This window comes from Diaporthe amygdali (genome assembly GCF_026229845.1).
Source record: "Diaporthe amygdali strain CAA958 chromosome Unknown NODE_2_length_3802984_cov_64_841326, whole genome shotgun sequence".
NCBI lineage: Eukaryota > Fungi > Ascomycota > Sordariomycetes > Diaporthales > Diaporthaceae > Diaporthe > Diaporthe amygdali.
The window spans coordinates 3,776,532-3,802,984 of record NW_026517022.1 but is presented as its reverse complement, the minus strand read 5'-3'; the positions used below and the strand labels follow the sequence as shown (position 1 = coordinate 3,802,984).

Here is a 26,453-nt window from a genome sequence, read left to right as displayed (position 1 = left end):
CCTAACCCTAACCCTAACCCTAACCCTAACCCTAACCCTAACCCTAACCCTAACCCTAACCCTAACCCTAACCCTAAATAATTTATAAAAGCTTTTTAAAAATTTAATAAATTATTAAAAAGTATTTTAAAATTATTATTAAATATTTAATTTAAGAAATTTATATTAATATTAGCTATTATTATTTTTTAATTAATAACTTTAAAATTATTATTAAATTAAAAAAAAATATTAAATTAAAAGCTTTTAAAATTATTTAATTAATTATTAAATAAACTTTTTTTTATTATTAAAAATAGCTTTTAACTTATTTAATAAATAAAAACTTTTATAAAGTATTTAATAATTTTATTTTATAACTTTTTAATATTATTATTTAAAAAAACTTAATTAAGCTAAATACTTATTTATTTTTTACTATTTTTTTAGTAAAGCTTTTTATACTAAGTATAGTGCTTTTTTAGCTTTTTTTTAAACACTTAATCTTATATTAAAAAAAAATATTAAAAAAAAAAAAAAAAAAAAAAAAAAACCTTATTAATATTTATAAAAGGCTTAGCCCTTATATAAAAATAACTTATATATATATAATTATAGTAATATAATTTATTATTAAATTTTAATATAAAATACTTTTAACTATATTAATAATATAACTTATAAAGTATAATTTTAACTTTTAACTTATAAATTAATAAAGTAAAAGTATAATATTGCTTTGTTTTTTTAAAATAAAGTTTAAAAATATAACTTATTATAATTATTAAATTAAAAAAAAAGCTTAAAATAAAAAAATTAAATATAATAAAAAAAATATTAAAAATAAAAGGAAATTTATTTAAAAAAAATTTTAAGAATAAAAAAGTATTAAAAAAAAGAAATAATATTATAAATATAATAAAAATAGAAATAATATTAGCTATTAATTCTTTAAAGGTGTAAATAAACTCTATAGGCTAGTAAAATAAGCTTATAAAATAAATTAAAAACTTAGCTAAAAGTTATATAATACTTGCTTACTTAAGTATAAAATTATTTAAATTACTAATAAAAATGGTAAGCTAAATAAGCTATTAAATTATTTAAATTATTAAATTATTTAGTAAGCTAGTAAGCTTTATAAGCTAAGCTAAAAAAATAAACTATATAAAATATACTTATTATTAGATAAATAGTATTAACCTAAAACAGCTTTTTAGCAGTTAATTTAAGTATTTACTCTAAATAATTGTAAAGCTTTTAATTAACTATTATTATATATTGCTTAGAATGTTACTACTTTAAACGCCTTCTAAATATAAACCCGCTTACTAGGTTTATTAGCTAGGAACTAGTTGTGATCGTTACACTTATAAAAGCATCTCGCGCTTGCTTGCTCCTGCAAGCTGCTTTTGCTTAGTTACTAACCCTGGAATAAGGGTTCGCGGCACTTAGTTAGCTATACTGCTTAGTCCTCCCGGTTTTTATAAGACTTTCTAATTGGAAAATTTTAGCAGGGGCAGCCAGAAGAGTCGCAGGGTCTAAGAGCTTAAATTCTTCAAGCCATTCAAGGGCAGGTAATATTTATACACGGCTTATATAATGAACAGCACGGCAACTTTAGCAATAGCACCAATCGCATGTATCTCGTCGTGCATGATATTAATGCTGAGCAATCACCCATGCACGCACCTTGTTACCGATACTTTCACGCCCTGCAAGCGTTAGGGTGTGCTTACTAAAACGCGCAATGAGATCGCTGTCGGCAAGGATGCGATTGTGACGCCCATGTGAGCCGGCAGATAACGGCTCTTGAAAATGTAGCCTGGCCACTTACGGCAAGCGATCGAACCTCCGTGACGGAAAGTATTCATGCGTGAAGCCGCGCGACCTGCAGCCCCCGGGCTCGCAAGGCCGGCCGAGATGGTGGTGGGGCCGATAGTCAGCACGTCCGGCGTCGCCCGGCCGCCGTTATTGCCGACGACGAGGAAGCCCGTGTTCTTCTTCATCTGGTCGTTCCGGGCGCCGGGCGGTGGCAGATATTAACGCGAACGGCCATCCGGACGTGGTAACCGCCAATTTACAGGTCGACAACCATCATGTCACGCCGCCATTGTTGCGCAGGCACAATACATAAACATCGTCAGCGACACGTTGCACCCGGCCGGTCCTCTTGTGCTGCTGGCCGGAGGTGCCGATGCCCCGGGGCAGACATCAAGCAGGAAAAGGTAAGCACTTAGCTGCTCACCTCCGGGCCTATTAGTCTGCTAGATAATTGGTCGACGATCCACTTTCACGCTGTGTAGGATTTGGACCCTGCCGCTTTCTGCCCCATTAGATGGACGAAAAATTTGAGCCAACTGAGCCAGCCATGCTGGCCCGCCGTTTTTTAAGACACCGCCAAGCTTCCCTCGGTAAGCACCAAGCTTTTCTCGGCGCGAGCCAAGCCCCTCTGGGCAATTCTGAATCCAGGGCTCCATGCAGCCTGGATCGACCCTCATGTGGCATTACAATGCTAGCTTGTTCCTGGCAGGAGCAGCCTAAGCTAATTTAGCAGTAGCAGGCTCGTGTTTATCCACATGGTTATATTTAATTGAGTGCTGCGGCCTTCCAGATATTTGGGCTAGCTGATGGAAAATCTGAGGCTTATCTTGGAAGCCACCCGCCCTTTTCTTCAATCATTTCTTGCACAAAAAGCTTGGTTCTTCGCAGCGCAAGTATCTAGCATCATGGCTGTTGCTTTCCGCCGGAAGGTCAGCTTGTTGAGCTCCACGTTTCTGTTCTTCAATGCTCTCTTGGTGGCATTTGATGTTGTAGCCGGTAGGTTATGAGTCAGCCCCACTCATTGCGATTCCGCGATCAGGAAAACAGACAGCAAAACTGACTGAATGAGTCTGACGTTAGCCGATGATGCCCAGGCATGTGATGATGTTATTGTAAACATCGTCAACCAGACAGACATCGACTTCTACAAGACCTGTCCGGCTATCGACAGTGTTCTCTTTTTCGTCGACCACGAGTTCAAGGGCCCCTTTGAGCTGCCCGGCGTTGAGTCCTTGCCTAAATTCAGTTCTGGGTACCTTGGACCGGAGCTCCAGGGGATGACTCGGGTAGAAGATGGCGTAACCACCATCTCGATGCCAGATCTCCAGAATACCACGAGCGGCGGGATGTTGTTTGGATACCTCAATGATTTGACCAGCATCTCATTTCCGTAAGTGACTTGCAATTTTGGTCGATATTCACAGCATGGAAATCTTTCCAGGCCGCAGTGCTCTTATTTTCTATGTTTAATGGGTGCTAATCTGGAGATTAACTGTAGGAAACTCGGAACTGTCAGTGGAGACATTGTCGTCATAGGTAGCGATGGTGTTCGGAATGTGACATTGCCAGCATTATCCACCATCGGTGGGGGTGTGCTCCTTGACGGTGATTTCGATGAGTATGTGTTACTCCTTATTTCATCGGCCTGTCTTTTACTCCCGTTCCTACTGCTCACACATCACAGAATCAATCTTTCGTCACTGAAGTCCGTGGCATATATGAGAGTGGAATCCACCGGCAATATCAGCTGCCCGGCTCTGGGAGCAGCTTTCGCCAGTCTGACCTTCACCGGTACGGAGGACGACATCTACCAGGGTTTTACTTGCTGGACTCCGGATGAGAACAACACTTGGAACTCGTCAGATCCGTCAAACAACCCCACGACCGGAGATTCTTCCCCCACGGCGACCAACTCGGGGTCGGCTTCAGCGACAAGTACTAAGTATAATATGCAATTTCAAGATTCTTGTCTCTATGTATGCTGACAAGGAATATAGGACCAGCACGGCAAGTGTGGCTCAAATTAGGTATACCGTTATCATCTTGCTATTCGCAGCCGGGATGCTCTATTTATAGTTTTAATAATATAATACTTAAGAGGTAGACTTTTATCAAACTCTTCTCTTTATGATCCAGACTGGTCCGTGCTATTGTCTATGGCTAGTTCCGGTTGCATTTGGTAGAATATTGCAAATAGGCCGAGAATTGGCGCTCGAGACGAGAAGAGTCCAGGCAATGCCGTAGTTATTTGGGCTTCCGTGTAGCTGGAAGGGGCATATGTGGCAACTAGATGGTCGATCAAGCACGTGTGGGTATGGAAACGAAGACTGATGTGGAATCCCATGATATTTTTGGTCCGATTGGGCACGCCTCAACGAGATCCTGCCAGGGTAGAATCTGCCATATGCGAAGGAAGCCCTTCTGGCAACTAAACCCAACGGCAAGCCATATGTTAACAGCATACGATTCCAGCAGCCTAAGAAAATTATCACTTGAATACAGAGCATTAAAGGAAAATGGACACAACCACACTCCGATGTGTGGATCTGGCATTGATATAGGTACCATCGGTAGTGTCCTCTTGAATTTAAAATCTCCTCTAGCTCTCTATACTTATAATATAAGACGAATCCAATTCTAGTAACTAACAACTCTACTTATGCGGCTATAGATGATGGCGCTGCATTCTTGTCTTTAACATTCTAAATATAGTGTATTAATATTAGCAACAGAAATTCATGCTGTTTAACACCAGCAAGTACAATGAGGACTACTATTATGGAAGAGCCTCTCCGTCGGATTTAACAGCCTCTCTACCATTCTTAACAAATTATGTTACATGTGGCTAACCGTTTTGTTGGTTCGGCGGCCGACTTTGGCTGCCAGCTGGTTAGCGCGAATGCATGATCGCTGCCATGACTGGGTTTGGACTTTTTTTCTCATGTACCTAGGTAGTTAAGGTCCACTTGATAGCTTTTTTACAGGGCTTTATGCAGATACATACCTAACTAGGTATCTACCTCAGCCACCAGTGATAAACTGTGGCTCTTACACTGCAGGGAGCGCACTACTATTCTCTGAGCCAAACGAGCCAAATTTACTAGAATCATCAATTCAAAAATTGGAGGTCATAGGCACCGGTAAACACCAACATACTTAAGCAGTGCATGATAGGATATATATTCAAGTACTGCTTCTACTGCGATTGAGCTCCAAGACGAGATGGTCTTGTCGTCCATCCCTGCAGGAAGGTTATTTACATAATTAAAAACGATGTGCAAGTGCGCGGGATTGCCCCCTGTCCAGGACCGCAAACAATACCTACACGCTTAACAGCCGACACGAATAGCCTGAGCGAACTGAGCATAGGTATCAGCATGGTTCAAATTCCGGGCCGCAGTCAGCCCGCGGACACAGCTGTACCCGTAGCAGCTGTAGTCGTCGGTGCCCTTGACCTGCGTCAGGTGCGTGGCCTCGTGGACGACGACGTAGGGGCGGTCGGTGCCGTGGCAGGTGCTGGTCGAGGCCGGGTACGAATACCAACTCGAGCAGTAGTGCATGTAGCTCTGGCTGGGCACTGTGTAGGCCACCACCGACCCCTGGCACGCGCCGGCCGAGTCGGTGCAGCGGATCTGCGTGTTGCCGCTCGAGGCGCTGCCGCACTGCGTCGCCATGTTGTTGAACGCCGCCGCCACCGTGCTGCGCGTGGAGGAGGTAGAGCTTTTGAAGTACTCCTCCAGCTTGGACGCGGACCCCGAGGTGGCCGCCGTCGACGCGGCTTGCGCATACGACACGCACCCCGTCAGTGCGGAGGCAAGTGTGCTCCTCTGCGAGGAGCTGCAGTCCGACGAGATCACGGTGCGCTTCAGTGGGGAGTTCTCATGCACGCTGGAGGCCTGCGCACCGTCCACGGTCACCTTGATAGAGGCTGACTCGATGCTGGCTTCTCCGATGATCTCGGTGCTGTTGGCCGTGGCGTACTTGAGGGACCCCGTGGTCGCGATGTCAAAGTCGCCACCGGCGCTGAGGTCGTGCACTTCGGCTACGTCCCACTGGGCCTCGACGGTCTCGCCGGCAGCCAGAGTCTGGAACTCATCGGCATCAACGAGGTTGGAGTCCACGAAGATTCTCACACCGCTGAATGCGACACTCTCACCTATATATTGGGTTAGGTCGGCCTGGGAAAGGATAAAGATATGTCAAAGGTCAGACTTACCACCGACGGACACAGCAGTCTTCTCAATAGGGCGATTGTCAAGAATGCTTCCGGTCTTGAAAACATTCAGGGCCTCGCTGCCAGTGTTGGTGATCTTCGCTTTGACTTCGCTGTTGCTGACCATCTCGATCTCAACATTGATGGGAGAGTCACGCTTGCTGATGTCGACAGCGAGAGCGTTGGCCAGAGCGGCGAGGTAGGGGAGACTAGCGATGAACTTCATTCTGAATATTTGACCAGGAAAACAACTTGACAATGGGCATTGGCGACTACAAGCTGCTTTCCAGGACTTGTGGCAGTTGAAACGGTCAGTGATTTATACTCATCTTCATTGTGCTAACTGAAGTATACGTTCACAGGGCGCGCATCCCAAAGAGACCAAGGACGGGAGCAGACGAAAGAGGAAGGTTAGAAACCGTAATTACAGATCTTGGCAGAGATCTGGTCACAAATCTAGACCAGAATTGACCGTTTCCAGGTCGGCAACAGTTCCTCCTCTGGCAAAAGATCGCTGATTTATGGCTCCCGAATTGGGAGGTCTTGCTTTGGGATGACTTCTATACGAGAAAACCTCGAATTGAAATCATTCTTTATGTACCTAGGTAGGGAAGATCGAGCCCTGCTTAAAGTTGAGCTGCCAGCATTTCTGCTTGTCTAACTAGGCAGTTAGCTCATTCAGTCCTCTCTTCCCTGGAGTCTCCGTACGATAAAGATTTTATGATCTGCTGGTAAATCTTCCTTACGACCCAGAATCAGGGTATCTCAAGAAAGAAGATAGTTCGATGGCCAATGCATACGCTTTAGAAGACGTCTGGTAGTATAGTTAATTAGTAATCTAAATACGATATATAGGAACCGTCGCCAGAGGAGGAACGTTGCTGTCCCACCAACATGGATTTTGAGTCCCTCATGGACCGTGAGAAGCAACCGTTATAGACTCTCCGGACTAAAAAGCCCAAGGGGCCAGAATACGAAAGCACAAAAGAGGAAGGTTGACTTTATCGTGGTCCACATCTTGCAATAGCGTGCTGGGCAACCGGAGTTCTGTTGCTTGGCCATGTCGAGCTCTTAACCCTCGAATTAAGCTTATCTGGTCCTGAGAGCTGAAGAGAGGACCGAGTCTGGACTTTCTACCCCTGACCAACTTCGCCAAGGTCTTGGATACGCTGCTCCTGTCAAATGCAGCTAGGTCAACACGGTACTGGCCCGACTGTGGAGTGACAGGCACTGCAAATGGGTCACTTGGCAGGCTTGGCTCGGCATATCTCCCTGTTTGCGCATGGCGTGCACACTAACCACAAAGTGACGGCGGGGTGTGTCCAACTCCATCGATTTTAATGAACTAATCGTGGAAAGGTTTCTTGTCACTTACATGGACTTCAGCATCTATTCGGAGTCCGATTACTTACAAATAATCAAATGAGAGCGACATGCACATATGCGATATACCCAGGCTTGTGGATCACGCTCTACTAGTATGTGCAACTCGGATCGTAGACATCGTAGCTCTGACACCTTCGAGATTGACTTTTGATCAGCGAGTCGAATCCCCATGTTTAGTTGCTCATTTCCAAGCTCAAAAATTCAATAGCTATGCACCAAGTCAGAGGTCAGTATGAAGAGTTTCTAGACGGCCGTGCGGCCTGGGCTGGGCAGCAATAAACTTTTGGGAGACCTGCAAAGGACTCAACCGGTACCCCGATGGTGATTAGTCAGCGAATGCCAATTTGTTTAACATCATGCGGTTCAGGTGACGACGCGACAACGCGTCAACGCGTAGCCTTTCGCAAGGAGCTCAAAGTTAGCCAGACCGGCCACAACATGCCCCTAATACGTAATTAATAATATATTATAATATTATAATTTAAAACTAATTTAATAAAGTTTAATTTTTATAATTAAAAATATAATTTTTTAAATTTTTTAATTATAATTATATGAAAATCAATTTTTTTAATAATATATTTAATATAAAGCTTAACTACTACTATAAATTAGCTTTATATATGCTAGCTAAGAGACTATAATAACTAATTGCTAGATTAGCTACTTAGCAGTATATAAGAGCTGTACTGTTACAATATTAAAAATTATAAGTTTAAATAGTAATTTTTTTAATTTTTTTTAATTTTTTTTTTAAATTATAAACTATAAAATAAAATATAATTAAATTAAAAAGCTAATCAAGATTACAAGATTAAAAATATATTATAATTTAACTAAAAATATAAACTAATTTCACAACTCTAATAGCATACAGCCCGTCAATCAGCACCAAGTGTACAACACCATCAAACGACCGCGAACCCGCGTGGTAGGGGACTGTCGTGCCGCCGCTATAAAAGCAGCTATCGTCGTATGCAGGAGCTACACCCGAGCCGGTTATTGTTCGGCCGCCGCTTGAGCCAGGGATCCCGAATAAGAGGGAGCTCATGTTGAATGAGGCACTTGTATGTTTGCCATCGACGTCCAGATCGGTGCCTTTCCAGCCGGTGAGGTCTTCGTCTCCTGCAAGGAGATCGAATGCGTATTTAACATTTTGGGTCCCCACGTTTGCATTGTGGGATTCACCTCCTGAGAGCACAGGTTAGGGTCGGGGCCCCGTCGTATGGTCCTGGACACAACTTCGAGCCTGTGGAGGAAGCAGAAAAGTCGCCAGACTCGCCGCACAGTAAATAGGAATAATCGTGGCGGCCATAAAACAGAATATGTCAGCTTTGTTGCCGCTCAATGGATGTACTTCAATTCCGGCGACGGAGATCCGAGATTCGGTACTTTGTCCGGGGAACCGGCGGACCCGACCCGGCAGACTATCTACCGGATTTCCGACTTGGTCTCCACACGCAAGATATTCGCCGACTTGAAGCAGTCCACCTGTTCATATAATCATGTGTCCAGGACATCTTGTCGACTGGCGGCACGTTATAATTCTGGCCGTTTTGGCAGTCCCTCGCTGCGATTCCACCAGAGAAAATGACCATTCACCCGAAGCTGAGCAGTGGCCAGGAGGAAAAGGTGGAATTCCCCCACATCATCTGCCGCGGATCACCAAGAGAAGTTTGTCCCCATTGCCCCCTTGCCTACACATCCATCCGTGTTCCTGCGCACAACTTTCTACACGACACACTGACGACTCAAATTTTTGTAGATCGGCTACCACCATGGCCAGAATGCAGCCACCCAAATACGGTCAACTATTGCGTTCTACACCAAGGTGTTTGAAGGGAGCCTCAACATTCCCTGGGAACGCGCCGTTGTCGTCGCAAAAAGGTTCTTGCCGATGCTGGAGAGCGAGGTGCCGGAATTGGTCGAGGAGATGACAGGTGCGTGCTTCTCGCTGCTCTTGCGAGGCGACCCCCCGTTGCTCTGTTCGTGACAACGGAGGCTAATATTGTCTTAGGTGTTGCCGAGGGCGCATCGCTCTCGTTGGAAGATATCTTGGTGTTGAATACGCGGAGTGAGATCATGTTTGGGAATGCGGGAGACGGATGTACGGCCTTTTCATGGAAGTCACCGACCACTTCAAGCTCCTGGCTGGCGCAGAATTGGGATGTGCGTCGCCTCCTCTTCCCCCACCCCCATCCGAGGCAACGGAGCTGACGAGACCCGCAGTTTCACCTCTCCGCCCGCGAGAACCTCATAGCCCAAACCATCATCCGGTCGTCTGATGCCCCCGTCATTTCTCAAATCATCGAAGCCGGCATGCTCGGGAAGATCGGGCTCAATTCAGCGGGGGTGGGAGTAGGCCTCAACGCGGTAGTAGCACCAGGGACCGATTTCAAGCGGTTGCCCGTCCACATCGCACTGCGCGCCGTCCTGGAGAACCGCTCTCGCAAGGAGGCTGTGGAATTTCTTGACCGGGTCGGTCTGGCGAGTGCATGTCACATTCTGGTGGCCGATGCCGCAAGTGGCGGCGTCGGCCTCGAGTTCAGTGCAGTGGATTGCGCGAGCTTGAAAATGGACGCGAGGGGAATCGTGACACACACGAACCACTTCCTGCGCCCGCATGAGAAGGGGGTGGTATCCCAGGTCAGCTTTGCGACCCAGATCCGGCTGAGCCGTGTCAATGAGCTCTTGCGGGAGGTACAGGGCCAGGAGGCGAACAGGGGGGTGGTCGAGGGGATCCTGGCGGACGAGCTGTACTGGCCCTATTCTATCAACAGGTCTGCGGGCAAGGAGACGCCCGCCGTGACGCTTTTCAGCATAGCGATGGACTTGGATAGGCGGGAGGCTACTGTGAAGATTGGCCGGCCTACTGAGCCCATTGCCGAGCTGGTCCTCACTCCTGGCTTGCTCGGATCCAAGTCCCGGACTTAGTGATTCAGTGCATATTTCAACAAAACACTGATATCTGGGGCCGAATTTAAATCTCCCGATGAATGCTGAAGTATACAATCCTTACATTGTGTGTTCAGAGCGCAGGGATAGTGTATGATCCTTCACGTCTGAATTCGGGTCTTTGTCAGCACCCCTCTCGCCGGGCGGTTGAGTCTATCTTGATCCACACGTATCATACGGGTAGATGTAGCCGATAACCCCTCATATAGGCTGGTGGCTGTCATAGCCGACAGCTACTCATGTAGCCAGTCTCAAAATTACGAAGTCAATATCAACCGGTCGACGAGAAATCAACCACGGCTAGGTTCTTCCAAGTTTCTTGGCGGTGGACCGGGCCGCAATCGTCCCTCGGTCACGCAATGACGGTTTATTGATTCCCATGCAACATGGAGTAGTCACTATACGGATGAGGTACATATTATCATCGGATAAATGAGGGTATTCAATGACATCCAAATTAGTTCGCTACATCTAGTAACCTCTCATGCAAAAAGTTGCACATCGCATCCAATCCCTCCTTTGTAGCTTCCGCAAAGGGGAAGGACAAGAACCCATGCGTGGCGTGCTTGACGATCCTCAACAATGATTCGTTACCCGCCGCCGCCCATCGTCCCGCCATGATCAACGAGTCGTCCAGCAGCAGATCGTTGGTCCCGACCACGAAGAGCGCAGGCGGCAAGCCACTGAGGTCAGACAATTTCTCGTAAACCGGCGAACACTCGGGCTGGTCAACGAGCGACTTGTCACTGCCAACGTAGGCATGAACCAAAGCCTCCAAAAAGGTGCGGTTGATAGTGTCGTGCGTGTCCCGCAAACGCGCCGACGGCGTGAGAGACAAGTCATAGCATCCATAGGCCAAGAGCATGGCCCGGATGCTCCCGATCGCGGTTTGATAGCCGGCCGCATGCTCCCGGCGCAGCCTCATCAGGGCACAGAGCGCCAATCCGGCTCCCGCGCTGTCGCCGCCCAGAGCGAGCAGTTTGCCCCCGAGAGCCACCTCCCCCTCATCGGATACGGCGTATAGCAAAGCCGCGACGGAGTCTTCGACGGCCGCCGGGAAGGGATGCTCGGGCGCGAGACGGTAGCCGAGGCTGACGGCGCAGAGCCCGCTCTCGTCGGCCAGGTGAGCAAGGAGCTTGTCTTGCGTCGCTTCGCTCTTCATGCACCATCCTCCGCCATGGATATGCAACAGTACGCCCCTTACCGGGCGGTGGGCCGGTGCTATCCGTCGCAAGGGTAGGGAAGGGGTCCCAAAATACGTCGTAGTTGCCCGCTCGCTCAGCTTCAGGGCCTTTGATGAGAATTGTCTCAGGTCGCGGATGGCATCGCCATCAAGCACAGCCGGTGGAGGGGGCCGCGCTGCAATGGCGTCGACAACGGCAGTTCGAGCCGCGGCTTCGGCGGGGGAAAGTGTGCTTGGGATGAATGTGGCCGTCACCATGTTTCATCGACGAAGGGGTCCAGTCTGGGGTTGTATTGTAGTTGTTCTAGAATCATCTTGGACGATGGCTGGGCCTTTTAAGGACAATAATAGTAAGTGGTTAAGATAGTGCATGTATGGCAGCAATGCACAGAGCCGTTCCATATTATCTTTTCCGGCCTCACTATCACTCACTCCGGACCACATTTCCTCGTCCGTCTCACGTAATACGCCTCGTCTCACCCAATCGGAGGACCATGAGGGCAGCCACTACCGAGACCAGCCCGCTACCCATCAGTATCCACGAAATGCCATACACTGCCGAACCCGAATTATCACCATCGCCAGTTATGCCAAAAATGATGGTCCCCTCCAACGAAGCCAATATCTGCGGAGCCGCTATGAACACGTTGTGAATGCCGAGAACAGCACCCACCGTTCCACCATTGCCATTTCCTTGGTTCTCGCTCATCATCTTCACCTGCACGCTGATGAGGGCGAACGGGAGCCACTGCGTGACAGCCCAGCTGAATCCGATGAAGCCCACGGCCACGATCATGACTGTGGTTGACTCGGTTAACAGTAAGGTGTACAGACCTACACTGAACACGACCTGCGCTATAAACCATGTATTTCGATGGGTAACCCATGAAAACAACCCTCCATAACGGTTGCGAGGACTGGATGAAATGCGCGACAGCAGCTGGGGAAGGAACAAGGAGTTGAAGAGGGCGCTGACCGACAGGGTCAACAACGCAAGTGCTCCGTAGCGGTCAGCCGACGCGCTGAGGCTGGCAAGTTGAGCAGCAGAGAGATACGCATCTTGTGACACGATGCTCGCCAGATCTAGAGAGATGATTAGAACATGCGTCCAAAAAATGATCACTGGGAATCTCGGAGAGTTTGATTTCCGGTATGTACATACAAGATTTTCCCACGTAGCTACTAACGTACAGCAGAAACGGGAACCAGGCAAACCAGGAGAAGAATTGGACTGCATGGATGCGGTTGACTTGCGTCGGGAGTGTGCGGACTACATTCAACATTGCTCGGAGAAAGCCTGTGGAAAATAGCGGCTTCTCCGCGGCAGTGTTGCTGCACGAGATGGGTGCCGAATTACTTGTTCCAAGGCAGGTGATGGTCGACGTGACGAAGAGCACCGCACACCCCAGAACGGCCAAGCACTTCAGTTGCGTGTTGCCAAAGAACGGTAGCAGAGGGGGCAAATCGACATAAGAGAACAGATACGAGCAGATGCTGGCCGTGTTGACTACGCGACTCGCCCATGCATTCGCCCGTAACTGCGTATTCTGCGGACATTCGTCGACTATGAGTGCCCGCGCACCACTCTGGATAGCCTGGGCCGAGACGTTAATTGCCAGGATGGACAAGCCCGCCAGCACTTTGTTAGTCGCCCACGCAAAGCTCAAGAGGGACATTGCGAGTGCGATGCTACCCAAGATGATGAAGGGCTTCCTCTTTCCGATGGCCGTGGAGCAGTTATCGCTCCAGAATCCGAAGCAAGGTTGTAGAAGCGCTCCGCATATGGGCGGTGCCAACCAGATGAAACTGACCAAGGGCGGGCTAATTCCAAGATCGAGAAGATGGATCTAGAGCCCGGATTAGCTGGGCCCTCGAGCGGAAAAAGCAGAACCCTCACTTACCGTTCCATTTGCAAACTGGACCGAGAACGCCATTTGCAATCTACACGATCCGGTCAGTGATGTCGGACTTACCTAAACCGAATTCGCATAAATACTTACCCCCCAATGCAAATCGTCAGCTTCAAAAGAGAAGCCCAGCTCATGACATCCTCATCATCGTCCCGGATCGTGAGCTCATTGCTCAGCAGTGCCTTTTCGCATATCTCAACATCGGAATCCTCATCGTCTTCCTCCGACAAAGGAGGCGAAGGGAATGCGTGCCGCAGTTCCCCCAGGTCGACACCTGCCCTCTCTTGGGAAAGGGAGAATCTAGGGACTGCACCTGTTGGCATTTTCAATTTGACGCTCAGTGTAGATGATGCTGATGTAGGCGCGAGATTCAACAGAACGGTCAGCGGCCCTACTAGTAATAGCTGACATCAAATATGGCCCCAAGAACTACTTATCTCGGTGATCCGTCCGGACTAATTCTCTCAGAAGCCAAATCGGCAAATGACAGCCTCGGATCCGGACAGAAGCTTTCCGAGCCCCAGCCTTGCCACCACCCACTCATCCGGATCGCCGGCTGTACTTGCTGACAGGTCAACCCCCTGTTTGGGACTAACGCATCATTCACTCTGCAAGTGAATCGCCTGCATTTCGTTCACAGTACATAATCATTCATAAGACACATTTTTCCCGTCCTGGTAGGAAATTCATTGCCGTTTTAGCTGAGTAGAGGATCCGAAAGAATACAAATAGTCTTTATTCATGGTATTCAATGGCCATCAGCAGTCATGAAAAGTCGAGGGTCCATAGAAGTGGTCAATAACTAAGTAATCTCTTCTCGACTAGCTAGAAACTTCAAATCCAAAAGTAATCCAGCAATGACTTCGAGAATGGCAATTGGATCTTCCGTCGCATCCCTCCCTCACTCAAAAGCAAACCATGGGAGAGAACCAGTGAATGGTAGATTTGGGCGTGGGAATGACCGCCGTTCCATTGACAGTAAAGGCATGAGCGTCCACAACGTCCAGACAGTGCACTAGGTGTTCGTCATCGAAATCCTTGGGGCACAGGCCCCATCCCCTTTTGTGCGCCCAGTAGAACCGCCGCAGCGTCAGCGCACAGTGGGCAAAGTGGTAGCCCTCCCCAGTGGGGATAATCGTCCCGTAGTCTTCCGGGGGCGGGTAGCGCCCGTTTCCGAACAGCCGGGCCAGCTCGGGCACCTCTTGTTCGATCCACTTGAGCCTGGGCAGCTCTTCGGCGTCGTACTGGGTGGAGGGGACGAGGGCACCGATGTCGCTGCGCAGGTGCCACTCATTGAGGTCGTGGGCGGAGGACCATTCGGACCAGTTGGCGGCCTGGAAGAAGTTGTCCTGGGCCGGCCGGTGGTATTTCGTGATCCTGTAGGAACCGAAACTGAGGAAGGCGGAGAGGCTCGCGGCGCTGAGACAGACCGCCAGCACCAGGCTCAAGAGCAGGAACAACATTCGCGATCTCCGGCTCCTCGTCTTGGCCGGCGGCGCTGCACCCAGGAAACTGTAGGGGGAAGAGCCCCCGCGCACCTTTCCGCGGGGCAAAATCGCTTTCGTGAAGCGTCCCCAGGCCGTCACCGGCTTGGGCGCGACGAAGAAGTCTTCGAGCAATCGCCGCTCTTCCAGGTCCTGCCGCGCGCGAAGCGAGATAGAATGGGTCCTCAAGAGCGCCGTATTGATAATGCTCAGAACAACAACGTAACTTGAAGAGGGTATCGCACTCATATCATCCTTGGCATCCACCTGGCGGTCGGCCTCGAAACCCAGGACAATGGAGTTCTGAGCATGACAGTCGCTCTGGAAGACGGAATTGAGGAAGTCTGTAGCTGCTTCAACCGCATCCTCGACGGACGCGTTTGAGTACAGGGTGTCTAGGTCGCTTGTTCTTGCGGCCCAAAGCATCAGGGGGATGGATTTGTGGTCGTAACTTACTTCCAGCATCAACTTTGTGACCTGGTAGCAGTTTTGACTGGTGGGGGCCTGTTGGACATCCTCGAAGAGGGTGTCAAGGGTGCAGGGGAGATTCCTCGACGTCTTTTCCAAGCCTGAAGCACCAGGAGACAGGATCTTCAGGGTAAGCATCGTGATAGGAGTCTAGATAGGTGCAAGGGGAGAGGATTGTGGTCAGGCCTCTGTTGTGCCTCCGCCCAGCATTGGACCTTTCGTTGAAGATTGGTAGCGGAGCTTGAGGGAACCTTCGTGTATTTGCGGAGCGAGGTATGCTGCCAATCTCCATGAAGGGTGTGTTATTGGGAGCCGATCGGTCCGGCAACTGCTTATTCACCACTGTAATCGTCAGGTTCGGTTTCTACTTCCTCCCGTGCGTGGGGGGACTACTCTCGGAGTTCGGTAACAGTACCTCATGCACCGCGATGCGGCTTACTGAGTATTTAGCCGACTTGACTACTATGCAACTAAGAACCGAAGAGCACACTTAGGTCCACACCCGCTTAGCATGGAACGGATTGTTGGCTTATGAATCCAAATATGCAAGTGTTCTAGTAAGTGGTTTCTGTTTTAATCCAAGTACGTATGCTTCTTGAGCAGAATATAGGAGATCCCTTCATACAGTTATAAACACCCAGGGTTCAAAAAGAAAAAAAAAAGAAAATCAAACAATGCCGATAACAGTAGTTTGAGACCTCGAATATGGCACGTGGTCCACTTTCTAGTATAGGTGGAATAAATCAATTTTGTAGCACATTAGCACATCAAACTCCCCAGAACAACATGGGGTCCTGTGTACGTCAAGCCTCTACGACTTGAAGCATAGAAATGATTAGAAAACTCCATTACTCGGGGTTTAGACTGTGGGCAAACAACAATCTAATCAATGTCGTGCTGTGGGGTTTCTTGCACATTTTAGGAGCGCCACGGCATCACTTCACTCAACCTAGCTTAGACATCTCGTGAACAAAAATTTATGAACGGAACGATAGAGCCAGAGCAAGAGTTCAAGCCATGGACAGGATCAGTTAGTGAAAAGGTACTATTATCACCAAGGTAGCTAATAGTGGTGGAAGCTGACCGTGGCATGCTGCCAACCACAAGTGAATATCTATAGTAACCTTGATAATTTCAGCTCGACCGTCCAACACTACCGTTAAAGGATTGTCCCATAGCCCAGAATATCACCTCCATCAACAAGGGAAAGGGGCCACACGTGGCCAATTGGCATCGCCTTCCCTGACTAGATAGGTCGCTGGAGGCCAACAAGAGAAAGAAGTAGCAGAAGACATGAGTCCGAGCGACTCATTGAAGTCCCCTGACTCGAGCAGTCTGTGGTTTTCAGCCATATGACCAGGTTGCGGATCCTGTGGATGTCTTTGCAGGCTGGCCGCGTAGAAGAACCAAGATCTGGTCGATTATGGGTCTGATGTTAGTCGCTAGACCTAATACTCCTTAAGCGCTGGTCTCGGGCTCAGACACGATGATGTTGCGCTTGGCATTGGCGGTCTCGGGCTCGGAAACAATAATGTTACGCTTGGATTCAGCAACCTCAGGCTCAGACACAATAATGTTGCGCTTGGCCTCGGCAGCTTCAGGCTCAGAGACGATGATGTTGCGCTTGTTGGCAGCCTCGGGCTCGGAAACAATGATGTTACGCTTTTCGGCGGCCTCGGGCTCAGAGACGATAATGTTACGCTTGGAGGTGACAGTCTCGGGCTCGGAAACAATGATGTTGCGCTTCTTCTCAGCCTCGGGCTCAGAGACGATGATGTTGCGCTTGTTGGCAGCCTCGGGCTCGGAAACAATGATGTTGCGAGCTGGAAGGACAGCGGCAGTGACGAAGCTGGTGGCCAAGACGGCAGAAACGATAGCTTGAGTGAACTTCATGGTTCTGGTGTTGGTGATACTCTGGCTTGGAGAGCGTGAAAGAGGCTTTTGCAGTAGTACACTGTTGGACTGATCAAGTGGGCTGATTGTGGTCTGATCAAAGTTCTGTAAACTCGTGTTGTCGTCGTTATTAGTACTAATTTTGGACTTCCAGCTTCATGGGCATGGCTTCGGCAAGGCTTTCCGTGAGCTCGATGCTGTGCTCGGCAAGGCCCTTGGCTCGGACAACTAGATGTCAAAAGGAGGCAGATGCAAGTCAGAGCCGGTGAGATGAAACCTCTGGTCGTGGTGCAGATGGTTTCTCAGTTGCGTTACCGAACCAGAGCAAAGCTCGTCGGAACCGGTATTGAGATTTAGCCAGTCACCTGACAAATGTGCTTTGCCGATGGCTTCCCACGGTGCATTCCGCTGTCTACGACTTTGTACGAACCGCAATCCCTTCGGCTCGAGCCGAGGGTTTGTTGATGCTGGATAGAGCGCAGTGGAATCCTAAGCAGTAAACCTCGTAGGCAGCAAACATGAAACCATGGCGCAAAAATGCATGTGAGACTCATACGCAGATGCTGTTGGATCTTGAACGGTAGATTTGGCGTGGAGTCGCGTCATCGCGAGGGTAGCCTAGCAATGTAGTGGCTATGAACAGCGCGCTTTGTGACAACTCGATTGATCTTCGTAAGTCATCTCTCTAGACGCTCGCTCAAATGACGCGGCTGCAGTGCGTTGAACACAAAGATCTAGATGACGCAGCCTAAATTGCCAACCAACATATCTAAGTAGATACTTAGACAGAATCGAAAATCAACATGTCTAAGCATCCGAATCACAGGCAAGCGGTGGCCCTGTGTTGTCAATCCATCCCCAGTCCACGGAATCCACTGAATCCCCCCCCCCCAAAAAAAAAAGAGGAACCTTTCAACAGCTCATCAACTCCACGATGCCCTCTGCCGTCATTCCCTCGGCGTCCTTCCCTGTGAGTTCGTCCATTATAACGCTTTCGCAGTGCATGGTGTGGTGATAGTCTGCAAGTCCCTCCGCCATGCGGCCGGAGTTCAGCATAACAGCGCGATGCATCTTCTTCCACTGAAATAGGCAATGGACGCTGTGCCACCGCTGTGACATCCATATGTGTTCGTCAGCGTCCACTGTTCGCGACACCTCCTCCAGGGTGAGCTCTGTGGTCTTGTTGGGGTCAGAATAATACGTCCAGGGGCCTGCTTGGTGGAAGAGCTCTGTGATTTCGTGGTCCTGGCACGCCTGAGGAAGCCAACCTAGTTCAAGCTCATTGTAGGTACAGCCAAGCGCTTCGGCCTCGGCAGTTGTGCTGCCACAGTGGAACCTGGCCGCAGGGATGGCGGATTGATGGACAGGTTCTCTGTCGTAGGTCGAAACCAGCTTTGATGCAACCCCTAATCCGGCAGTCACAACAAAGACAGCGGCGGCAGTGCACAGGAGCACGAAAGGTCGAATGCCTCTTCCTCGGGAGGTCCATTTTGGTTGTCGCCAGTTGGACGCATCTGCTCTCTCGCTCCAAGATCCTGGCGAGATTGGCCCGTCCTCGTCAAGACGAGATGATAGGGGCGTAGACTTTTCCTTTGCAACGAATCAGCATACTGGCCATCATCTCAATTTCATGTACTAACGGCGAGCTGAGGCATTGTTGGGCTTGAGACTGTTTGGGGCTAAGATGAGGCTCAGACCTATTGGCGTGGATCTTGGTGAAATCTGAAAGAGAGTGGAACGGTGCGCGCTAAGCATTCGAGCCCTGGAGAGGTGTTGGTCTGGTACAGAGTAGATCATTAAGCCAGCTTCGGCAAACTCGGTGGAAATTCTTGACCCGAGGAATTGCTGGTGTGGGCTGATTCCGGACTTGTATCCGACGGGGTGCCTAGGCCTAGGTATGCGTATAAGCCAGCTCCGCAGAAAACCGTCGCGTCGCCTGCTTCTTCCTGACAACGTGCGCAAGTTGAATGAATCTTTCCTCTTTCTTCCCCCATCTTCGTCTCAAGGAATCTCCTCATCGAAAATGGTCTTCGGATTCCAACAATTCAAGATGGCCTGGGCTGGGAAGGCTCGAGGTCCTGCTCGGTCTGAGAAGCAAGAGTATTCTGCCCTTCAGGCCACGGACTCTGACAACGAGTCCCTTGAAAATAGCACCAGGTACAAGTGAGTGGTTCATATGAAAGGAAAATGGGAAGTCAATCACTGATTGGGGCCAGGACAGCCAAGGGAACTCGTGGTATGCAGATATTCTCAGTGGCTCTTGTGGCGACTTCATGCGTGTGGATGGGGTGGTCTCTTCATTCCTTCTACTTACCGCACTCTCATTTCCAACGCGTCCGGCATCCAGGGGTGCCCAATTGTGAGTTAGCACTTGAGTTTGATCTCTGTTCGGCCGTTGTTGACTAGACTCCTCAGATATCACCGATCCCGTCGTGTCGGAAGTCTTCATGATCGATCCACTATTCAACCTCGAGCGAACTGACAAGGAGAGTGAGGATGCTTGGCTGGCATACGAGTCACGTAAGAGAGGCACAGAAGCTCTTGGAATGCCGGCCCCAGTAGTATAGCGAACTGACAAACAGCATCATCTACTAGGCTTCGTTGAGATTCATGAACCAGAGCAATACGGCCTTCCTCCATCCACCCAATTGGTCGAAGGTGGCCCGCATGCGTACTCGCTCGCCGCCTACCACCAACTGCACTGCCTGTGAGTTAAGAGCCAGTCCATCTTCTTGCCCCCTCTCGAGCTTCCCTTGCTCATCAAGGCACAGCGCCGTTGTACGCTTCGCCTGGCACACGCTCCTCAACAACGGCTCGACAGCATTGGAGCAACCGTTCCCTGGCCAGGCACACTTCAGCGAAGGCTACACTATCGGCTCGCACATGGGTCATTGCGTGGAGATCATCAGACATGCCTTGACCTGCTATGCTGATGCTACTCTCGAGCCACTTTTTCAGGAGGACGGTATTCACCCCTCAAAAGAGATTGCTAGTGGGTGGGGCGTACACCACACCTGTCGGAATCTTGATTCGTTGACCAGCTGGGCGGACTCCAAGAGCATCCACATTTATGCCAAGGGCGATCTCAACGGCTGAGATCGACGCTAAGAGATTAATCGGGGCCGATCGGGGCCGATGTCGAGCTGATATTAGTGCAGCGCCAGTTACTCCATACTTCTCAGCTAAAATACTTCTCATTTGGTAACAGAACACTAGTTTGCAAAAGTAGAGTGGAAAGTCACTGTTTAAAGTCTTGCATATCGAATATTACTGTTATCGTCTATAAGACACATTGTTCCTTGTCCTCATAGGGCACTTAATGCCGTTCCAGCTTAGTAGAGGAACTCAAAGAATACAAACAGTCCATACTGCTCATTTGAATCGCATCTTGTCCAAGTACCTTTATCCTCATACGGACGTCGATATTTCAGAATTCTACCGTGTCATGAATCCCTCTGTCATAATCTTCTTGTCCCAAGAACTCAAGTGCCAGCCTTTCATTTACCCTAGCGATCACTGTTCGCCACGTGACGATCATCTGGGTTCATTTTGCGGTAGCTGCTTATCAGCTCTCCTCCGCCGAGCCAATTCAACCAATGGGAGGTTCGGGTTTCCCGGAAGCTGACAACTTTGCCCGGTTTGTTACCAACTAAGCACTTATAGTGGTACCTTACCGATGCAAGTTTCCGAATTCCGATCCTTCGTACCGCTTGAAGTATGTGGACCAAGAAAGAGATGACTGGTTTACTGCACATCAGTAGCTCCGGGGGCTCGTGGATGAATGCTATTGACCAAGTTATCCTGTCTCGTCACCATACCACGAACACCCAGCCGTGTTGTGACATTACTGTTGCTTCGAGATATGGACCATCATGATTCACCAAGCCTGGAGGACCTCTCGATGCCTCTGAACGGAGACACATACGAAGAAAAGGCTTTCCTGTCGCCCGTTCGAGATTACACAGCTCGGCCGAGAAAATGGTCGCGCTCGCAGGCCTTGCATCTCACCCTTGACCTCTTCCTCCTGACTGTCATCGGTCTCCTAGCTTCATCGCTATGGAGCGAAAAGTCTAAAGCAGTTCAACCAAGACGAATTCTTGGCGAGGATATGCATGGCTTCATACCTAAGGGTAATGACTTCTCTACGCCCGTCGTTTTAAGAAGCTTTGAAACTGATGCTGGACAGAAACTGGTGCCACCTTGAAGCCCGTCCGATTTGGAGAAGTCGAAGGCGACCCCTACTGGCTGGGTAATGATGTTTTTGACAATATGACAATACTTCAACGCAGTCTTGCGGAGTGGGACAAACTATGGCGCTGTATGGAATCATTTGCCCCCCGCACCCTTTTAAGTACTGGCTGAGTCCTAACGCCATCATTTCAGATGGCTACGTCTTCACTAGCGGCGATTTGCACGAAAGCTCTCAGTATCCCCAACATAGTGAGCTGGGCGATGTCTTCACAGTGGCGGCACCACATCAAGTGCATTGTCTGGTATGTTCCCTGCCAAACAACGCTCTCGGGCGGAAAGTTGGACTCGTGAAACTGACCGAGATCGCACCGCAGGGGGCAATCCTTGCAGACAACGGCGCTGTTAGGAACGGCCTCCCGCCAACGGCGGATGTTGAACACATCATCCATTGCTTCAACTACGTTCGACAAACACTCATGTGCTTTGCGGACGCTACCACTGAAGGACACGGATATGAGGACCCGGATGGTCCAGTCATTGGCGTTGACCATATGTGCCGGGACTACCATGCTCTTCGGAGCTGGGCTGATGAGCCGTCAAGAGTTTTTCCAAAGAACGGCACAGTCCAGCCGTATTAGACTCTACTATATTGTCGTATCGCACAGGTAGAATGATATCCTAAATATAGGAGAATCGAAACAAATTTTCGTGTTGTTAAAATTTGTGATTTTGACGGTATCACCACTCGAACAGATGGCTGGTGAAAGCGGGGAGATATTTGATGTCTCTCCATCTCGACCTCTATGTTTAACAGGCTTTGAAGAAACAAGCGTCGAACACAATGTTCAATTCAACGAGAATATTTTAAATTCATAAAGATACCAATTTTAAATTCATAAAGATACCAATTGCAGAATAAGGTGCCTTATATTTAACCCAGTGGTCACATAATTTGATCACTGAGTAGCAAAAGCGTGCTCGATGCAGACCTTCCAATAATGACCATCTGGCGATGACCTCGTCTCAATCCACAAGGCTCTCTCAACACCAAGGTTTTAAAGTCGTCCTGAATGCCAAACTCATCCCTTCCTCGTCCCTTCGTCATCAACAGCTGCATCATGGACGTGAATGCAAACCTCTGAGACATCGAAGCACAGGAGCCCCTCTCGAGTACCTACATAGAGTAGCAGCGAAGATGAAAACTTGAATGGGACTTACGCCTCTCACCTGGTTTTCCATGATTTCGGATGTTAGCGGAAATTTTGGCTGGTATTCCGTGTGGCAACCTAGACGCACCCATGCGATGGCTCAGCGCGTAGTGGTAACCGAGTTTGGAATATTACCCGCCGCAGTCCTTCTCGCCCAGGGCAAAGCAGGGTCCCACTCGGCTACAGAAACATGCGTTCCGGGATCCACTCGGCCTGCATATTATCCAGACGAAAGTTCGGCTGGAGCACCTTTGGTATTATTGACTTTGAGTTCGGAACACACTGTAACGTAACCTACAACCATAGCCGGCTCGGGGCGCCCAGCTCGTTAGAGTGCCCCTACATGCAGCATCGCTCGCCTGTTCTCAGAGTTCCATCGGCCTCTAGCACGTTCGTCTCCCTGAATGACCACCTTCTTTTGCACAATGGAGCCCTCATACGATTATGCCACACTCAAAAATGTCTGCCTTCAGGATGACGAGGGCAAACGGAGCGACTCTCTGGACCTCGCGAGAGATGACTTTGCTGATGACTTGGTCACGAGGAACTCCAGGCTACACATCCTGCAACCAAAGAGGGCCCGGCTGAACTCGTGCGGGTTGTGGATCTTCGTCTTATTCTTCCTGTTGAGTGTACTATTAGGCTTGCTTCTGGGGAGAGAGGCCGCACTCCGTCACGAGCAGTACGCCGGTGACCGCAACCATCTCACACCAGAGTGTAAGTTTCTCACTCTTTTTATGCGTCTTGGTATTCGACCTGACCAGACGGTGCAGTTTCAAGGAAATGGGTGGTCTTTCGACCTGACCGCGCCTATGTGCCCTACAACAGCAGCGACTATCAGGCGAGTGAATTTGGGGGCGCACATTTTGACGACTCTTCCTTCAACCTCGACGAGGCACTCGTACTATGGGATCGTCTGCAACGAGGTACGTCGATCGATCCAGAAATAGATGAGGGCAAATGATTAATCATGAATGGCAGACGCCACCATTCCCATCTCGCGGCCAGATCAATATGACCTACCCGAGCCCATCATCAAGCACGGAAAGTCAGCATACATCATCTCGGCTTTCCATCAGCTACACTGTCTGGTGCGTTGTCTGGAACTCCAGAAGTGGAACGGCTACAGCTGATGCTAATCGCTTTCACTAGGGCTTGATATTCGAAGGGTTCCAGAGACTGCATCAACATGAAGAGATGAAGGGTGACATTGGGCATTACAGCCACTGTTTCGACTTCCTTCGCCAGGCCATCATGTGTGCTGGTGACACAACGCTGGAGGGCGTCCAGCACAGTGAGAACCCCCTAATTAAGAACACGCAAGGCGCAGATGGCTGGGGGGCCACGCATAACTGTCGGAACTGGGACGACATCAAGACGTGGGCCAAGGAGCGAAGCATTTGAGGCTCTGGTGATGGCTGATATAAATGCATATGGAGTCTAGACCCACAAATGATGCAGCCTGTATTTGTCTTTGATGAGAAGAGCGCCTTGCCATGTAATAGTGTTTGCAATAGAAAACAACCATATTACCACAAAGAACACGGGTAAAATGTATTTGAGAAGTGAAGAGTCTGGGGCTTGGGCCCATTCACTTCAGCATATTTCCAAAGAAGAATGGGGGCAAAAAGAAGTAGCTGGGCCCGTTGAGTGAAGTCTAGAGTTGCAAGATTGTGCGGAAAGCACCTGTTCACTTCTCACTATCCTCCTTTCCTGCAGTGGTGATATCTACATCTGGTACTGGCTTCGTGATTTCGGAGACAATCTGGATGAAAGTTAGGTTGCGCAATCGCTGTCTGGTGAGGGATATTCAAACGTACCGGTTCTTCAGCGCTAACGTCGGGTTTTGCGGGTAGTTGAAGCTCTTTGAGCTTCGCTACAACGGGGCTCCGGTTCCGAATCGCGGCGCCCTTGAAGTAGAAAACGAATGGGATGGGGATCAGGACCACCTCCAGCAGCCCCAAGACAGTCCCCGCCCACCGCGGGCCCAGCCTGCCGAACATGGCGGGCCCGGCCAGTGGCAGGAAACCGCCGAGGACGTTCTTCATCAGGTTGTTGCCCACCATGGCCGATGCAGCGAAGAGACCGTACGTGCCGGAGATGTAGCTACTGCCGTATATCAGCACCATGGTCGTGCCGCACCCGAAGGGTATCCCAGCCGCGATGGGTATAGCCCAGTGGATGCTCGCGGGCTCGCAGGTCCAGGAGAACCAGAGCTGGCCTATCGGTGCGAGACATGCTGCCAAGCAGATGATGCTGATGCCCGCCTCCGGGGAAGGGCGTCCCGTCTTGGGGTCATGCTTGTGGGCCTCGACCATTTTGCGCAGGAGAGGCTCGGAGCAGATGGTACACATGGCCCCGATGCCGATACCGGCAAACGACAGGCTGCCAATGCCAGAGTTCCATCCACGAATCTGCTTGAAAACAATCCTGGGGACGATCAGCACATTATAGTACAAAGGGATTGGTGGAAGGGTTTGAATCGTACGGGTAGGCCACAAAAACGAGATAGAATATGGCGTAGATAGCTCCGATGTACAGGTTCCAGAATATCCTGTGAGAGTTAGCCAATGGCTATGAGGACGCGAGGCAAGGGGGCGCACAAGATTGGCTCGGTTACCGAGAGAACGAAGGGACGAGAGAGGTTTGTCTTCAACAAGTCCGGCAGGGATGTCCGGTTATGTTCGAAACGAGTCCAGTATCGGTCGTCGCCCGTCTCCTTGCGCTTCTGCGCAGCCATCCTGCGCAGAAGGACAGGCGCATATGTCTCGGGGATGAGGGACATGACGACCCATGCCACTCCGGCCAGCATGCACACGATCCCATTCGTCCAGCGCCAGCCAAGATACTCGGAAGAAAAGCCGCCCATCACGGCACCGATGGTGGGCGCCTCGGCCGGCGCGATACAGAAGATGGAGAAGGCAAGAGCGCGATACTTTTCGCTGGCGACATCGACAATGGTGCCTGGGGCGCAGGACAGCATCACGGACCCCACGAGGCCACTGCAGACGAAGAGAGGAGTTAGCAAAGGCAGGCGTCAGGCGGGCGGATGGATAGAGATGCAAGACGAACCTGAGGAACCTGACGCCGATGATGTCGTTCAGGCTATGGGCAAGGGCACTGGGGATGACGGTGACGGCGAACAGGAGCATAAAGATGGCGTAGATGGGTCGCCGTCCGTAGATCTCGCTCAGCGGGGCCAGGACCAGCGGCCCGACGGCGAAGCCCAGGAAATAGGTCATGACGCCCAGGTTCGCGCGCGTCTGCGTTTCGCCCTTGAACTCGGCCATGATGCTGGGGAGGCTGTTGGGGTACGACGTCGAGTTCAGAATCACGACGAGCATCGCAAACGACATGGTGCCGAACGTCATCCCCTTGTACCACGCCGCCCAGTTCTGGGGGTTTCGTTTATCATCGTCACCGTCCCATTGCACCTCAAAGTCGGCGGCGCGCTCTGAACCTGAATCCATCGCCAAGTCTCTGCTTCACTGCTCAAGAGGCGCGGGTGTTGTGTTTGGGGTGCGGCTGCTTCCTCGTCCACGCCCAGCCAGCCGTTGGAATGCACCTCGTTTTGTTGTCGACTGCAGCAACAAGGCAGGGGTGGCTTTGCTCTCGTAAGCCATCCACTGATCGGGCAGGTGTTTCTCTAGTACCCGTGGTATTAGCCGTGGGCCGCCCCGTTGCGGCAGGGCTGGCGCCAAGCAGAGCTTGTCGACATGCTTGTCGATATGCATGGTCTTCCGAAAGGGCGTGAAAACA

General features: G+C 49.9%; 11 protein-coding genes across 11 annotated transcripts; 5 read left to right on the top strand and 6 right to left on the bottom strand.

Annotated features, from left to right (window-relative positions):
- Positions 1-1,902: 1,902 nt before the first annotated feature.
- J7T55_012536 (uncharacterized protein) lies at positions 1,903-4,047 on the top strand (the record flags this gene model as incomplete). The annotated part of the gene is made up of 7 exons (XM_053137432.1): positions 1,903-2,011; positions 2,066-2,207; positions 2,705-2,799; positions 2,884-3,193; positions 3,302-3,421; positions 3,488-3,738; positions 4,001-4,047. 7 exons carry the CDS (start codon positions 1,903-1,905, stop codon positions 4,045-4,047), a joined length of 1,074 nt encoding a protein of 357 aa, XP_053000333.1.
- A 1,085-nt stretch (positions 4,048-5,132) lies between these two features.
- J7T55_012535 (deuterolysin metalloprotease) lies at positions 5,133-6,242 on the bottom strand (the record flags this gene model as incomplete). The annotated part of the gene is made up of 2 exons (XM_053137431.1): positions 5,133-5,959; positions 6,020-6,242. 2 exons carry the CDS (start codon positions 6,240-6,242, stop codon positions 5,133-5,135), a joined length of 1,050 nt encoding a protein of 349 aa, XP_053000332.1.
- A 2,750-nt stretch (positions 6,243-8,992) lies between these two features.
- On the top strand, positions 8,993-10,336 carry J7T55_012534 (uncharacterized protein; the record flags this gene model as incomplete). The annotated part of the gene is made up of 4 exons (XM_053137430.1): positions 8,993-9,076; positions 9,168-9,342; positions 9,420-9,571; positions 9,632-10,336. 4 exons carry the CDS (start codon positions 8,993-8,995, stop codon positions 10,334-10,336), a joined length of 1,116 nt encoding a protein of 371 aa, XP_053000331.1.
- Positions 10,337-10,814: 478 nt separating this feature from the next.
- Positions 10,815-13,773, bottom strand: J7T55_012533 (uncharacterized protein; the record flags this gene model as incomplete). The annotated part of the gene is made up of 5 exons (XM_053137427.1): positions 10,815-11,772; positions 12,002-12,623; positions 12,703-13,387; positions 13,442-13,481; positions 13,541-13,773. 5 exons carry the CDS (start codon positions 13,771-13,773, stop codon positions 10,815-10,817), a joined length of 2,538 nt encoding a protein of 845 aa, XP_053000330.1.
- A 582-nt stretch (positions 13,774-14,355) lies between these two features.
- Positions 14,356-15,540, bottom strand: J7T55_012532 (uncharacterized protein; the record flags this gene model as incomplete). The annotated part of the gene is made up of 1 exon (XM_053137426.1): positions 14,356-15,540. One exon carries the CDS (start codon positions 15,538-15,540, stop codon positions 14,356-14,358), a length of 1,185 nt encoding a protein of 394 aa, XP_053000329.1.
- A 1,320-nt stretch (positions 15,541-16,860) lies between these two features.
- On the bottom strand, positions 16,861-17,295 carry J7T55_012531 (uncharacterized protein; the record flags this gene model as incomplete). The annotated part of the gene is made up of 1 exon (XM_053137425.1): positions 16,861-17,295. The coding sequence occupies one exon, from the start codon at positions 17,293-17,295 to the stop codon at positions 16,861-16,863; it is 435 nt and encodes a 144-aa protein (XP_053000328.1).
- Positions 17,296-18,207: 912 nt separating this feature from the next.
- On the bottom strand, positions 18,208-18,950 carry J7T55_012530 (uncharacterized protein; the record flags this gene model as incomplete). The annotated part of the gene is made up of 2 exons (XM_053137424.1): positions 18,208-18,885; positions 18,936-18,950. The coding sequence occupies 2 exons, from the start codon at positions 18,948-18,950 to the stop codon at positions 18,208-18,210; spliced, it is 693 nt and encodes a 230-aa protein (XP_053000327.1).
- Positions 18,951-19,318: 368 nt separating this feature from the next.
- Positions 19,319-20,391, top strand: J7T55_012529 (uncharacterized protein; the record flags this gene model as incomplete). The annotated part of the gene is made up of 5 exons (XM_053137423.1): positions 19,319-19,458; positions 19,512-19,654; positions 19,711-19,815; positions 19,891-20,002; positions 20,067-20,391. The coding sequence occupies 5 exons, from the start codon at positions 19,319-19,321 to the stop codon at positions 20,389-20,391; spliced, it is 825 nt and encodes a 274-aa protein (XP_053000326.1).
- Positions 20,392-21,157: 766 nt separating this feature from the next.
- On the top strand, positions 21,158-22,124 carry J7T55_012528 (uncharacterized protein; the record flags this gene model as incomplete). Its single annotated transcript, XM_053137422.1, has 4 exons — positions 21,158-21,425; positions 21,585-21,593; positions 21,679-21,788; positions 21,861-22,124. 4 exons carry the CDS (start codon positions 21,158-21,160, stop codon positions 22,122-22,124), a joined length of 651 nt encoding a protein of 216 aa, XP_053000325.1.
- Positions 22,125-23,119: 995 nt separating this feature from the next.
- J7T55_012527 (uncharacterized protein) lies at positions 23,120-24,098 on the top strand (the record flags this gene model as incomplete). Its single annotated transcript, XM_053137421.1, has 4 exons — positions 23,120-23,411; positions 23,468-23,620; positions 23,676-23,785; positions 23,847-24,098. 4 exons carry the CDS (start codon positions 23,120-23,122, stop codon positions 24,096-24,098), a joined length of 807 nt encoding a protein of 268 aa, XP_053000324.1.
- A 286-nt stretch (positions 24,099-24,384) lies between these two features.
- Positions 24,385-26,428, bottom strand: J7T55_012526 (uncharacterized protein; the record flags this gene model as incomplete). Its single annotated transcript, XM_053137420.1, has 6 exons — positions 24,385-24,459; positions 24,515-25,124; positions 25,183-25,248; positions 25,298-25,696; positions 25,767-26,154; positions 26,236-26,428. 6 exons carry the CDS (start codon positions 26,426-26,428, stop codon positions 24,385-24,387), a joined length of 1,731 nt encoding a protein of 576 aa, XP_053000323.1.
- Between the last annotated feature and the right edge of the window lie 25 nt (positions 26,429-26,453).